Consider the following 15334-nt stretch of genomic DNA (forward strand, 5'->3'; position numbering starts at 1 on the left):
GCACGGCCAGGATTCCTTGATTCCTGGCCTCTCCTGAAGCTGCCTCCGGAGCCACACTCCCCTTTTCTCTGCCACACTGGGCATGACAGAGCTTTCCCCAGGGAACACAGGTCCCAGGACCTTTAGACACAAGCGCAGGCTCACGTGCCCTGTGTGGTGTTTGATAAGCTCCTGATGCGCAGAGCAGCAATGTTTGGTGATTCCCGAGCCCCGGGATCATCAGTATCCCTGATTTCCACTCAGCCCAGGTCTCGCCTCACACTGCTGCAGATCTGGCAGTTGAGCAACAAGCACTGAGAGCTGGAATCTCTTCCCACCAGGGGATTTCCAGGTGAATTACTTTGAGGGCTTCACACTTTCCTTGGCCAATGAACCAAATCAGAAAGGTGACGAGACCCTGCACCTGAAGCCACGACTGAGGCTTTTTCACTCCAGAGCCACAGATCATGAGGATGACAACAAAGAGAATCCAGGAATCATCCAGGCAGCAGATAAAGAATAGGAAGCCTCACACCACCTTCTCCACCCCAGGCAGGTAAAGAACCAGCTCTTCCTTTACCCCATCCTTTTTCAAGTGACACTTGCACAGGGCTGTCAGTGCCCAAAGAGGCTCTGGGGCCAGTGAGAATGGGCAGGGATGGGAGAAACTTCCCTCTCACCTCAGGGGTTACAAGTGAGGCCTCACACTGAGCCCTCACCCTGGATTTGGGTGAACACTGAGGACTTCATTGGTGGCTGGGTCAGAAGGGCTCCATGGAGAAGCCAACTCTCGACCCACTAAGAAATGCAGGACACAGTGTTAGGCTGTAGAAGTTGCTTCCCTGGTTGCTCTTTTAAAGGCACCATCAGTCTGACCTATGTGGAGCTTTTGGAAGCAACAGGCTGGGAATGAGGTTTCTTTGGAAGTTGGGCAGCTCTGGGCTGTCAGGAATTGCTGCCTCTGCTTTGCAGCTGGGCTGCAAGGTTTTTAACCAGCCTGAGGTGAAAAATTCCTCCTGTGGGAGGAATCAAGACTCATTTGTTAGGCCAGAGAGCAATCAAGGAGTGAGTCCAGGCTCTCCACCTCCAGAGCATTTGTCTTGCTGCCTTGCCTTGCCTTGCCTCCAGACTCTCATCCCATCCACCTCAGGCTTCACATTCCTGCTGAGTTCCAAGCAGATGGAGACAAGCAACAGGACAGGGGTACAAGGGCAATATTTTGAGGATACCAAAACCAGCTGCCCTTCAGACATCAGGAGGAAGGGAAGCAGCTCTCAACAGGCACTTTGTCCCACAGGAACTGCCAGAGGTGTCTGTCAGACTGACCAACGTGCTTTTATTCCCTTTAGGACCAGGTCGGCCACAGAAGAGCATTTCTGAGCCTGCTGCTGCCTTTGGCCCCAGCTTCTGCTTTAAAAACCAATGAGCAACTTGGAACCCAGCCTGAAGGCTGAGCCTGACCTGCCCTGAGGAGCACATGGGCTCTGCCAGCAATGCCACAGCACAGGCAGGGCCACAGCCCCAGATGATTCCCATGATCCACCCCTAGAGGAGGCATTCCAGGCTGGTTCTATCCCCACTGGGTGCAGCTGGGCTTCCCACTTTGCTTCCTTGCAGTGAAACAAGCTCCTGCACAAGATGATTCCAATCAATGCCACACTTTGCCTCTATCCATTGCCTCTCTCAAAGTCTCCATTGCCATTAGCTCCAAGCTCGTGTCTCCAAGAGGAGACAGCACCAGCTCTGCTTGCTTGAAAAGATGAGGGATTAATAAAGCAAAACCCAGCTGACTGGAATATTGAATTGTTAAATACTTATTTCCTCCTCATTCCTGCAGGATTGGAGCAGGAGGATTCTGTGCTGAGACCATTTTAGTTTGGGGATTACTTGTAGATGGATTTTTTAAAAAGTTCACAATGTTTTGCTAATTGCTTATGATCAAGCACCAGATGGGGCAGGGGAGATACCCCGGAACATTTCAAACTGTGCTCCTGTTTGTGTCTAAGGTTTGCAGATGCATCTAATGGATTTGGAAGTCCAATTCCTAGATGAGAAGTTTCTCTGGCAGATTTTAATGCTCATTTCAATAGGGTAGCTGCCTCAGGCTGACTGAATGGTAATATCCTGCCTGGACGTAGGGATGGTGCTTGCAGCAGCCTGGACAAGGAGCTGTTGGATAAGTGGGAGGGAGCAGAGGTGCAAAAGCAAATGATGGACTGATTGTTCCTGCCTGGGGAGGTCTGGGTGTCTCTGAGCCTTCCACTTTCACCTGTGGCAGGAACTCCAGCTGGACTGGAGCAGCCTGCCTTTGGCTGCAGTGCTTGAGAAGTGCAAATCCATCCAGATTGGATGAAAGACAGGAGCAGACAGGATCCAATGCAAACGGGATCCATCAGAATGGGCCAGAACGTCATAAGGGGACTGCAGCACCTCCCCTATGGAGACAGGCTGAGCGAGGTGGGGCTGTTAAGCCAGGAGAAGAGAAGTTGTGTGGAGACCTCACGGCCCTTTCAAGGAGCTGAAGGGGCTACAGGGAAGCTGGAGAGGGACCCCTCATCAGGAACTGCCAGCACAGGACAAGGGTCACTGGCTATCCACTGCTTGCAGCAACCTGGGACAGTGAAGGTCTTCCTGCCATAGCAGGGTTGAGACAGGGGGTGAGGTCTCTTCCAACCCAAACCATTCTGGGATTCGATGATCTACTTTTCAAGTGTCTTTCTGGTATAACTGGGTGATCCTAAGGGTTCACATAGACTAAGGAATCTCTTCTAGGCTGAAATTCAGTTGGGCCTGCCCAAACACCTTCCAGCTGATGGTGATCAGCTGAAACATCTCCATATCCTCACCCTCTGGAATGAAGTGAAAGGAGATGAGCTTTAAGGCCCCTTCCCACCTAAACCAGTCTGGGATTCTCAAAATCCTCCTTGATTTGGGAGCACCAGCACTTAGTGGGTGTTCCTTACAACAGGCCCAGCTTCATCATCTGTGTCAGACATGGTCTGGGCCGTGCAGAGAGAATGTAACATCCGGACAAAAAAAAATATTTATTCATAGCAACCACCACAAATTAACAAGCCTTACCTGCGTTTCTAAAGACTCCCACGATGCATGCAAAGGGACGACGCTTGCTGCAGCCGCCCAGTTGGCAAAGGGCAGCAGTGAGGGCAGAAGGATCGGCTGAGCCCTCAGAGCGCCAGAGGCAGGAATGGCGGAGCCCTCAGAGCAACGGGAACGGGAACGGCCGAGCCCTGAGAGCGCCAGGGGCCGGAACGGCCGAGCCCTCAGAGCGATGGAAAGGGGAACGGCCGATCCCTCGGAGCAACGGGACTGGGAATGGCCGAGCCCTCAGAGCCCTTGGAGCGGGAACGGGAACGGCCGAGCCCTGAGAGCGCCAGGGGCCGGAGCGGCCGAGCCCTCAGAGCCCAGGCAGCAGGAGCGGCCGGGCCCTCAGAGCGCCAGGGGCGGAGCTGCCGAGCCCTCAGAGCAACGGGAAAAGCAGGCCCTGACCTGGGGCAAGTGAATCCAGGAAAAAAGGGTTAATCCAGGGAACAGAGATTCACCGAGTAGCACCTGAAGCCAGGCCAGGCTGGACAGGGCTTGAAGGAACCTGGTCTAGTGGAAGTTGTCCCTGCCCATGGCAGGGGCTGGAATGAGATGAGCATTAAGGTCCCTTCCCACCCAAACCATTGCATGAGTCAATGATTCCACGGTTCTGTAGGAGCATCATCCTCCTGGTGCTGAGCAGCAGCCCCTGCACCAGAGCCTCCCGGGCTGCCATTTTGGTGGAAATCCATCTAGGCTGAGCTTTTCCTTTTACCTTTAAGCCAGCAGTCTAGCTGTGCCTACATTGCGCAGGACTCCCCCTTGGCTCTCGTATGTCATTATTTCAAGGCCAGGCTGCACAGGGCTTGGAGCAATCTGGGTTAGTGAAGGTATCCCTGCCATGGCAGAGGTGGAATTGGATATGGTTTAAAGTTTCTTCCAGGCCAAACCATTCTCTTAGTGAATGTCTTAGTGATATAACAGGGTGATCCTAAGGCTCTGGCAAGGCTAAGGAATCTCTTCTGGCCTGACATGAAGCTGTGCCTGCCAGAACTCCTTCCAGCTGGAGGTGATCTGCTCCACCATTTCCTGGTGCTCTGTGCACAGGGTGCAGCTGAGCAGGAAGGTCTGTCCTGCAGAGCCCTGCCCTTGGCTGGGAGCACCAGGCGCTGCTCCAGAGCTGGGTGAAGTCACGGTGACAAAGTCACCATTTCATCTCCGTCAGCGCAGCTCTCGCAACTGCCCTTTGCAGTGGTATCATCACCTCGTGTCCCCAGGTGAGGTGTTTGTCACAGGAACAGGGAAAAGGCTTCTCTGCTTAATGCTGAACCGAGGATAGGCTGGAGGTTCCTCTGCCACACTCCTGGTAGAAGGAAAGGTAAGTGTGCTGGGGCACGTTCTGGGAGCTGCCAAAGGCACAGAAATTCCAACTAGTGAGGCAAGGTCCAGGGTGCATCATTTCCACTCTTTTCTTTCCCACCTAGAAGAAAGGTTGCCTGCGACGTCAGTGGCAAAAACGTCACTCGTGTTGTCAACTCTGCTAAAATCTGTGTCCTGGTGGGAGGGCAGGGATGGGAATGTGCTCCCTAGGCCAGTGTCAGCCCTGCCTGCTGAGGAGGCAGCCACTGCCATGTGAGGAAACACGGAGCAGCCAAGAGGCAACTGAGGGGCCCAGGTGAGCACACACAGGTGAGCAAGGCCCTAGCATGGGAAAGTTCAGACCCCTACCAGAGCCACTCCTTTATTCTGCTCCTGTTCCAGTGCACTCAGCTGGGGAGCTGCCATGGAAACACCTTGATTAATCATGGACTGTTTAGACACAAATAATAAAATCCACCTTTCATGAAGGAGAGAAACCCAGACTGGTTTTTGCTAACATTAGACTCTTACATGGGAAGATTTCAACCCAACACAGAACTGCACTTTTGCCTTCCTGCATTGGTGTCTTTCTGCCCCTCAGTTCTTTCTTCTCGCCCTGCTGTAGCTGTAGAGAATGGTCAGATTCCCTGTTTTGGACTCTGCAGCATCACAGGCTGTTTCCAATTATCTACGGGAGCAGGAGGCACTGAGGCCGGGCTGGTGTGCGGGGAAGCAGGACTGGAGACATTTGTCCCCAAAACCAGGATGAAAACATGAGGGACAGATGAGCAGGGTCCCTGGGCTCACAGTGGTTTCTGACCCAGTGATGGGGAAATGCCAAATGCCATGAGGGTGTTTGGCCTGGTAAAACAACACACTTGAAACACAGGGCATCACTCAGGGACACACACAGCCTGTGTCCCACCCTGGGGCAGGGCAGAGAGAGGCCAAGAAACAGCTTCTGCATTTCCACAGCAGCATTTCCCAATCACTGTTTATGCCACCTGGGTCACTCCTTCTCTGATCACCTGGATTGCTGCTTTCCAAACCCCACGTTTTAGGGGCCCTGGTACCTCACTCTGACAACAACTGCACCCAACTACATTTTTTTCTAACTCCTTGCTCCCTTTGGAAGACACCTGGGACAGTCCAAGGCTTTGAAAGCCAGGGAGACGTGGCACTAATGCTAGGACAGAATCAGCAGGTGCACTCTTGGCTTCCTTCTGCTCTTCCAAGATAAACACTGTTTACTTCTTGATGCTGCAAGATTGGGTAAGAAGGTAAAACAAAGGGATTTACAAACTCTCTCAATATTACAGAGGTGCAATTAAGAGTAAAACATGGCCCGTGTGGCGTGATCCGTGGCTTTGGTTTGGGACTGGAGTGCCAGAGCTCTCCAGCTGTATTTGGAAAGCAGTGCAATCATGGGTCGCATTTCTCGTTCCCTCTCGTGCTGCTGACTGAGGGCAGGAGGCTTGAACACAAGGCTTGCAGAACTGGGAATGCTGGTGCTGCTCCCAGACTGGCTCTGGGATTTTCCACAAGCCATGCAAGTGGCCATAAAAGTTTTCCTTAAGCTCAAGAGCTTTGTGTGCCTCACCCAGGCATTCCAAATGCCCCTTCCCTCCTGCACCAGAAGCTGCTTCTGAAGTTAACTTTTCTCATGGCATTCAATTCTTAGGGGACCCTTGCACTCAAGAGTAGATGGAAAATTATTTCCAGTGCATTTGTCCTCCTGATTAGGCATGGAATATATTTATGCCTCTTGAGTCTTCAGTTTTACTTTGCTGCTCAGCAGTGGGACCTGCAAGGTGTGTGCAGGGAGCTCAGGGCCTTGGCTCCTGGCTGGTGGCAGACACTGCTCCCGTGTGGAATTGGGGCTGGATTAACCTTCCACTGGTGCTTTGGGCTTAGTGGAGCCCACAGCCCTGCCAGCCCCAGCAGGTCCAGCACAGCTGCTCTCTTCTCCTCAGGGCTGTTTTGCAGCCCCCTCACAGAGAGCAGGGCTGCATCCAAATCACTCCAGCACTGCCCTGGCACACAGCAAGAGGGAGAGAAGCATCTCCTGGTGACTTTGGGAGCATTTTGCCTGAAGATCTTGGGTGGATTTCTGTGTATATCAGGAGAGGCATGTCCAAGTTGTTATTGGCTGCTCTGGCCACTTGCCTCTGTCTTGCCCAGCTCTCAGAGCTGCTTTTCCCACCAGCAGCTTCCCAATGGCTCACCCAGCAGCAACTCTAAGAAGGCTTTGCATTTCTACATGGATTACCAACATATCCCTGTGCTTGTCAGACTTTTTCCCCAGTCTTTCCTTCATTATCAACCGCTTTCTCTACTGAAACTTCAGTCATCTAGGAGGCAGGTGAAACCATCAGTTGTTACTTGGACTCTGTATTTTTACCCTTCTGTAAGCAAACTAAAATTGTGAAACAAGGAAAACTAACTGGGTTTAGATTTCTTTAGTAATCCAGCCACCTTCTCCACCCATTGTGATGGGGTTTGGCAACCTGTTGCAAATGAGGCAAGAGTTTTTGAGCAGCAGCTTGTAAGACTCTTTTGTGCCAGGGAATATTTGCAGATTCCTACTGCCCAAGGGGCTGGAATTTTGTGCTGGAACTCCAGGGTATCACTGAAGCAGTTCACCACTTTGGGAAGCAGATTTTCCCTCACAAAGGCTCAGTCCTGGGGAGCATCAGACGCCTGGGCTGCTCTCCCAACACATCAGTGTGACATGTGGCTGTCCCCATCGCCTGGGGCTGCCAGTGCTCACCTCAGGCACCCTGCATTGCAGTAATCTTATTTTAATGAGCATTAGGACATCACATCATCCATTTCGGCCCACTGCTGCTGTTTCACTGCACCTTTGGCTCAGAGGGATATAAGACATTGAGAGTGTAGTTGCAAAGAGAACCACAGCTGAGCACGGGCTGGCTCTGGACAACCCACTAAAGCTGTTGGGCAGCTGTTTCCTTGTTGTTGGGGTGCTTGGAGTTAGCAGAGATGCTGAAAATAAGTGGCAAAGAGGGAAGACCTTACTCTATACTGTTTAGAGGATGTGGTTTCATGATTGTATACCAAACTGGAGTGTTATCTGCTTTGCGGGACTTGTCTCCTGACATAATGAAATCTGCACACAGGATCTATGGAGCATCTTCAGGATCTCTTGTAGCTACAGCTGGATTGTGTGGATGTAATGTGGGTAAGGGCTACAGATTTCTTTTTATTTTGTGTCCAAAGAGATGGCATACTTGGGAATATTGGAGTTCCAAATATATTTGTTTCATTATCAATGGTTAATTCCTCAGATGTTTAAACTTTATTTACTCCTTGAATAGTGGAAAACATGTAAATTAGGCAGCACATGGAAAACAGTCATTGCATCTTATTAATGGGAATTAATGGCAGGCATATTAATAAAAGAAAGAGAGGTGCTCTCCTTGACAAGGCATTTGAGACTGTTGGCAGATTCCCAAAAAAATCAGGAGAAAGAAGATACATTAGTAGGGCATATTTGCAGAGCTAACAGAAGGAAATGGTATACAAAGGCTTCCTGTCCATTTTCTCCCATATGTCCAAAAAGATTTAAGATCCCTTGTGCAGAAACTGGCGAGAAATCCAAAAAGAAAACAGAATACTTCTGCCTCTTATAATATTGAAAGTCCTTGGAAAGGTTGGGTCCACACATGTGACCTTCAGCCCTAATGAAAAAAACACAATGGCACTAAATAAGCATTTAGCACCTGGATAAAATACCCCATTCTCAGGTGGAGGTGCAGCTCAGAATGCAAATAAATAACATTATAAGGGATGTAGAATGATTTATTTGCTTTGCTTTGCTTCAGATGAGATGACTGAGTACTTCTTCAGCCTCTTCAAAATCTCTCTCTGGGGGCTGGCCCCTGGAGGACGGGTACATAGAGCCATAAGGGAGACCTTCGACAAATTCCTGCCTCCAAATGCCCACGAGCTGGTGTCTGGAAAGCTGCACATTATCCTCACCCGCCTGCACGACTGGAGATGCGTGACAGTGTCCGAGTTTGCCTCGAAGGAGGAGCTGATTCAGGTGGGAGCAGCCACAGCCACCCATGAGGGAGGAGCTGGGAGACATTTGCTGCCTGGCCATGTCCCACAGCACAAAAGCACAGAATGGTTTGGGTTGGATGGGACCTTAAAGCTCATCAAGATCCACCCTGTCATGGGCAGGGACACCTTCCACTGTCCCAGGCTGGTCTCAAGCCCCATCCTACCTGGCCTTGGATGGTTCCAGGATGCCCAGCTTCTCTGGGCAGCCTGTGCAGGGCCTCAGCACCCTCAAGGTAAAAAATATCTTCCCCATATCTAAATCTCCCCCCTTGTAGTTACAAACCATCAGCCATTGTCTCATCCTAACAGGCCCTGGTCCATTCTAGTCCATGCCATGATTTCTGTCCTTGTCACCCTCTGCATCCTGACAAGCAGAAATAATTTTAAAAACTCAGCCCTTTTGATTACTGTCTGAATTATGCTGAACATGAAGAAAGAAACTTGAGGCATTTCACAGATTCCCTTCCATCTTCTCTGCCCTGGTTGTGGGTATCTGACATGGTCTGGTGCCCATTAGTCTGTGCTGCCCAATAACCCAGCTAAAGGACCCTGTTCTGGCACTCACAGATGAGCCACCCCTCCCAAAGGTAACAGTTTTTGGGGATCTTCACTCATTTCTGTCCTTCCTATCTCACCCACAGGCTGTCATATGCAGTTGCTTCCTCCTACCGTATTTTGGGATTTTCCCTCCAACGTTCCGTGGGGTGGTGAGTAGCTTTGTGGTCTGGAGACCCTGTCCCAGCTCAGGCCCAGGGTCCCTGCAGTCTCTGTCCTTTCTCCAGTGGTGGCATTAAGGATCTTTCTATCTGTGTTTGCCACCAACGTAGCTCAAGGCTGGGTTCCCCCAGTGTCTGCAGAGGGAAGAACAGGGCCCCAAAATCTGACCTCACTGCAGACAGGACTGAGCTTCCCACAGGATTGTCCATCTACTCCTGCCCCTGGGGTTGCCCCACCTCTGTTCTGCTGTACTTTCCTCCCAGGTTCATTGCAGATTTCTGGAGGGAAGGGAGTAGGGCAGGTGTGGACCTGGAGCACGGCAGCAGCAGGTGGGCAGTTCCCCGGAAGGGGATCTGTGGAGCCCCAGAACCTTGGTCTGCTGTGGGCCTGGCCAGGGAACAAGGCCCACGTTTGCCCATGTGAACAGCACTGCTCTCCCTGCGAGGGGAAGGCTCAGGGCTCCCTGTTCTGTCTCCCAGCGCTACGTGGACGGGGAGCTGGCCATGTGGAGAGCCGACTTCGTGTCCCGCACCACCATCACCATCTCTGCCTTCGCCGGCGAATACGACATCTGCCCCAAGGATGGCCCTGCTGCCTTCTTGACCTTCCAGATCTCTGACTGTATCTTACAGATCTCAAAAATGAACATCTGCCGCTTACAACACGTTTTACAGATTCCCACACATCAGGTGAGCAGCTCCTCCAGGCAGCCAGAGCCGTGAGCCCCCTGCAGCAGCCCAGCTGCACTGACTGCTGCCTCCCCTCACAGGTCATGGACCGCTTTTATGCCCAGGGCTACCAGGACACAGTCTCCTTCCTAAAAAGACTGAGTAAGTGACTGGAAGTGTGGACAGGTAGGTTGGGTGCTTCCCCTACATCCTTGGTTTGCTGACACAAGGTAAGAGATGCTGCCCCAGAGTGACTGGGGCAGAGAAATGCCTGTATTCCTGGCACTGCCAGGATTCCTTGATTCCTGGCCTCTCCTGAAGCTGCCTCCGGAGCCACACTCCCCTTTTCTCTGCCACACTGGGCATGACAGAGCTTTCCCCAGGGAACACAGGTCCCAGGACCTTTAGACACAAGCGCAGGCTCACGTGCCCTGTGTGGTGTTTGATAAGCTCCTGATGCGCAGAGCAGCAATGTTTGGTGATTCCCGAGCCCCGGGATCATCAGTATCCCTGATTTCCACTCAGCCCAGGTCTCGCCTCACACTGCTGCAGATCTGGCAGTTGAGCAACAAGCACTGAGAGCTGGAATCTCTTCCCACCAGGGGATTTCCAGGTGAATTACTTTGAGGGCTTCACACTTTCCTTGGCCAATGAACCAAATCAGAAAGGTGACGAGACCCTGCACCTGAAGCCACGACTGAGGCTTTTTCACTCCAGAGCCACAGATCATGAGGATGACAACAAAGAGAATCCAGGAATCATCCAGGCAGCAGATAAAGAAGAATAGGAAGCCTCACACCACCTTCTCCACCCCAGGCAGGTAAAGAACCAGCTCTTCCTTTACCCCATCCATTTTCAAGTGACACTTGCCCAGGGCTGTCAGTGCCCAAAGAGGCTCTGGGGCCGGTGAGAATGGGCAGGGATGGGAGAAACTTCCCTCTCACCTCAGGGGTTACAAGTGAGGCCTCACACTGAGCCCTCACCCTGGATTTGGGTGAACACTGAGGACTTCATTGGTGGCTGGGTCAGAAGGGCTCCATGGAGAAGGAGCTCCTTCCATGGGGAAGGCCATGTATTCACTCACCCAGTGAGGTAAGAACAGGTTCTGCCCACACATCCCTTCTTTAGGGGTGTCTCAAGGGTTCAGGCTGCCTTTGCTGTGCCAGCCAAATCCAAACTTCTCCTTAGGAACTCTGGCTGCAGCCACACAAACACAAAGTGCAAGGAAAGCATATTACAGCTGCAGGTAAACTTCTAGCTGTGTCATTTTCAAGGAACACAAGGCAGGATAAAATCCTAAATTTATTGTTTTCTGCAATCCTATGCAAAATAATGCCTGCTCCCATCTTAGTTTTGCATGGAAAACCAGTCAATCCACAGAATTTCTGTTTCCAGCTTGTTGTTTGTTAAAAAATATCAAGAATTATCTGATGAAATGTAATATTTATTTTCATTTTACTCTTTATTTTCTCTTTCCTTCTGAGTCTTTCAACAATTCAGAATTCATCAGATTACTAGAAATCACTCTGCTTTTTCAACATGGTGATTATTTAAAATGCAGCCACATAAATTAGATGAAAAATGAAAAAAGTTACAATCAAATATATCTTGAAGGGCTAGAAGAAATAAGGAATATAAATGGGAAAGACTAGGACCATTACCATTTAAGATCTAAAAATGAGAGTTTGGAAAACATAAAGTGGAATCAAGAAAGATATTTCCTTTGAAAACAAGCCAACTCTCGACCCACTAAGCAATGCAGGACACAGTGTTAGGCTGTAGAAGTTGCTTCCCTGGTTGCTCTTTTAAAGGCACCATCAGTCTGACCTATGTGGAGCTTTTGGAAGCAACAGGCTGGAATGAGGTTTCTTTGGAAGTTGGGCAGCTCTGGGCTGTCAGGAATTGCTGCCTCTGCTTTGCAGCTGGGCTGCAAGGTTTTTAACCAGCCTGAGGTGAAAAATTCCTCCTGTGGGAGGAATCAAGACTCATTTGTTAGGCCAGAGAGCAATCAAGGAGTGAGTCCAGGCTCCACCTCCAGAGCAGAAGCACATCACATTTTCCAGTTCTGGGAAGGAAAAGCCCTACTGATCAAGGTCAGGAATAGGCTCTTTCACTGTTTCTCTGCGCAATGCCAGAACAGCAGTGATGCTACCAAAGCAGCAGGGGGATAAACTTGTGAACAACTTGTACTTGATTTCTTGGACAAGTGTCTGCAGCCTGCAATCCCATGAGGCTCAGGCTGCACTAGCAGGTTATCCAGTAGCACTTCTCTGTGTGTCCAGCAGGACAACTGCACAAGGAATTGCACCTCCTTAGTGCCCAGACTGGAAACCGAGTCTGGCATAAAGCACCTGCAGCCAACAGCCAGAGCCACAGGCAGGACTGGGCACGTGCTTGGCTTTGCTGGGCTCAGTTTCATGGATCAGACCCAAGGACTCTTCCCTCTAGAGCTGCAGCGGGCTCCAGCTCCAGAGGGAGCTCTGCTGCCTTGCCTTGCCTCCAGACTCTCATCCCATCCACCTCAGGCTTCACATTCCTGCTGAGTTCCAAGCAGAAGGAGACAAGCAACAGGACAGGGGTACAAGGGCAATACTTTGAGGATACCAAAACCGGCTGCCCTTCAGACATTGGGAGGAAGGGAAGCAGCTCTCAACAGGCACTTTGTCCCACAGGAACTGCCAGAGGTGTCTGTCAGACTGACCAACGTGCTTTTATTCCCTTTAGGACCAGGTCGGCCACAGAAGAGCATTTCTAAACCTGCTGCTGCCTTTGGCCCCAGCTTCTGCTTTAAAAACCAATGAGCAACTTGGAACCCAGCCTGAAGGCTGAGCCTGACCTGCCCTGAGGAGCACATGGGCTCTGCCAGCAATGCCACAGCACAGGCAGGGCCACAGCCCCAGATGATTCCCATGATCCACCCCTAGAGGAGGCATTCCAGGCTGGTTCTATCCCCACTGGGTGCAGCTGGGCTTCCCACTTTGCTTCCTTGCAGTGAAACAAGCTCCTGCACAAGATGATTCCAATGAATGCCAAACTTTGCCTCTATCCATTGCCTCTCTCAAAGTCTCCATTGCCATTAGCTCCAAGCTCGTGTCTCCAAGAGGAGACAGCACCAGCTCTGCTTGCTTGAAAAGATGAGGGATTAATAAAGCAAAACCCAGCTGACTGGAATATTGAATTGTTAAATTCTTATTTCTTCCTCATTCCTGCAGGTTTGGAGCAGGAGGATACTGTGCTGAGAACATTTTAGTTTGGGGATTACTTGTAGATGGATTTTTCATAAAGTTCACAATGTTTTGCTAATTGTTTATGATCAAGCACCAGATGGGGCAGGGGAGATACCCCGGAACATTTCAAACTGTGCTCCTGTTTGTGTCTAAGGTTTGCAGATGCATCTAATGCATTTGGAAGTCCAATTCCTAGATGAGAAGTTTCTCTGGCAGATTTTAATGCTCATTTCAATAGGGTAGCTGCCTCAGGCTGACTGAATGGTAATATCCTGCCTGGACGTAGGGATGGTGCTTGCAGCAGCCTGGACAAGGAGCTGTTGGATAAGTGGGAGGGAGCAGAGGTGCAAAAGCAAATGATGGACTGTTTGTTCCTGCCTGGGGAGGCCTGGGTGTCTCTGAGCCTTCCACTTTCACCTGTGGCAGGAACTCCAGCTGGACTGGAGCAGTTGCCTTTGGCTGCAGTGCTTGAGAAGTGCAAATCCATCCAGATTGGACGCAAGACAGGAGCAGACAGGATCCAATGCAAACGGGATCCATCAGAATGGGCCAGAACGTCATAAGGGGACTGCAGCACCTCCCCTATGGAGACAGGCTGAGCAAGGTGGGGCTGTTCAGCCAGGAGAAGAGAAGTTGTGTGGAGACCTCACGGCCCTTTCAAGGAGCTGAAGGGGCTACAGGGAAGCTGGAGAGGGACCCCTCATCATGAACTGCCAGCACAGGACAAGGGTCGCTGGCTATCCACTGCCAGAGGGCAGTGTTAGATGGGATATTGGGAAGGAATTTTTCCTTCTCTCTGTGAGGGTGCAGAGGCCCTGTCACAGAGTGCCCAGAGCAGCTGTGGCTGCCCCTGGATCCCTGGAAGTGTCCAAGACCAGGCTGGATGGCACTTGGAGCAGCCTGGGATAGTGATGATGTCCCTGCCCATAGCAGGGGTTGCAATTTGGTGATCTTTAAGGTCCCTTTTAACCCAAACCATTTCATGATTCTATGAAATAATCATCCAGGTTTCTTTATCAAAGTCATTCCACAGAATGTATTCCCAGGTCACTGATTTCAACCAAAGATGGCAGAACACAGGTTATTGTTCTTTCACACAGCACTCCTAGTTAACTTTGAGTCTGGTTACATCAGGGCTGCCTTCAGCTACTCCCCACATTCATTCCTGCAGTCTCCACAACCCTTTGTATGAAACTTCCCTCTGTTCCATTTCCCTTTTGCAATTAAACAGGCTATGTGCTCTAATAAACAGCTTCTGCTGTTGGGATCCATTTGTTGCCTGTTGGGAATCAACAAACCGGGGAGACACAGATTGGGGCAAAGACAATCCACAGCCTCGGATATGCAGCACGGTTTTGGGAGAATTAACAGTGCTGCTAATTAATTCTGTGTGCAGCCCAGTGACACAGGGTGTGTTTGCCTGGGCCATTCTCTGTGTGACCATGAGTTACAGACAATTGCAGGAGAAGAACTCGTATATTTGTGAAATGTCAGAGATTTAGCCTGCGGGACTCCGTAGTAGGGGGAAGTTAATTTTTAGGTTACTCCATCCTTCTGCACTTCTGCAAGTTCCAGGGGATCCAAATGCATTCCCATCTCCACAGGCAGCAGAAGGAGGGCTATGGGCAGGTGTGAAGCTCAAGAATTGATACTTGGTAAAAAAACTTCAGGGAACTGTAGAAAAATTAGTTCCTGCCCAGTATGATGCTCCCTAAGGCTTCTCTCTCTCTCTGAGGTATGTCTCTTGAAGTTTTTGAGTGGGAAGAAAACACTTAAAACTTGGCATTTCCTGGCAACTGCCCACCCTGTAATCTGCATTAAAGCAGGGAAGGGATGCTGCTGGTGGGGAGGAGATGGAGTGGGCAGGGAAAGGATTGGGCTATGAGGTCTGCAGGTAAAGCTGCCCCGTGGCCCCTGCAGCCGGGGATGGGTCCCAGGAGCAGCACCAGAGCTTTGCCTCAGCTATGATGGAAAAGCAGGTGAGGCCTGAGCAGGGGCACTGCAATGGCAGCACTGCAGACAGAACCAGACAGGTTCTGAAGAAAAAAATACTCCCCAAATATTCCCTCGAGAACCAGCAGCTATGCTGGTGTGTGCTGGTGCTGCCCACCACATTCCGAGGCAGCGCTGGAGACCTCCAGGGTCAATCCTTGTTACCTTGCTACCTGTGGGAACAAAGTGAGAGCTAAGGCAGGGTCGAAGTACTGACAGGGATGAGCAGCCCCAGAATGTTTGACTCCAAAGGACTTTCTCACAGCT

The 15334-nt window shown here is 50.8% G+C and overlaps 1 protein-coding gene across 5 annotated transcripts in view; it reads right to left on the reverse strand.

The window, feature by feature from the left end:
* The window catches only part of PNPLA1 (patatin like domain 1, omega-hydroxyceramide transacylase), a 36147-nt gene that overhangs the window by 12613 nt on the left and 8200 nt on the right, over positions 1-15334 (reverse strand). The window contains exon 9 of one of the 5 annotated variants that reach the window (XM_072918664.1): positions 7685-8078. The exons of 3 other annotated variants lie outside the window; for them this stretch is intronic. In XM_072918664.1, the coding sequence (XP_072774765.1) occupies positions 7859-8078 (220 nt within the window). In that variant the 3' untranslated portion in view covers positions 7685-7858. Of the gene's footprint in view, positions 1-7684; positions 8079-11277; positions 15241-15334 lie in introns of those variants that run through there. One more of the 5 variants, XM_072918666.1, reaches the window with a different exon arrangement.

This window comes from Taeniopygia guttata, chromosome 26 (genome assembly GCF_048771995.1).
Source record: "Taeniopygia guttata chromosome 26, bTaeGut7.mat, whole genome shotgun sequence".
NCBI classification, from domain to species: Eukaryota; Metazoa; Chordata; class Aves; order Passeriformes; family Estrildidae; genus Taeniopygia; species Taeniopygia guttata.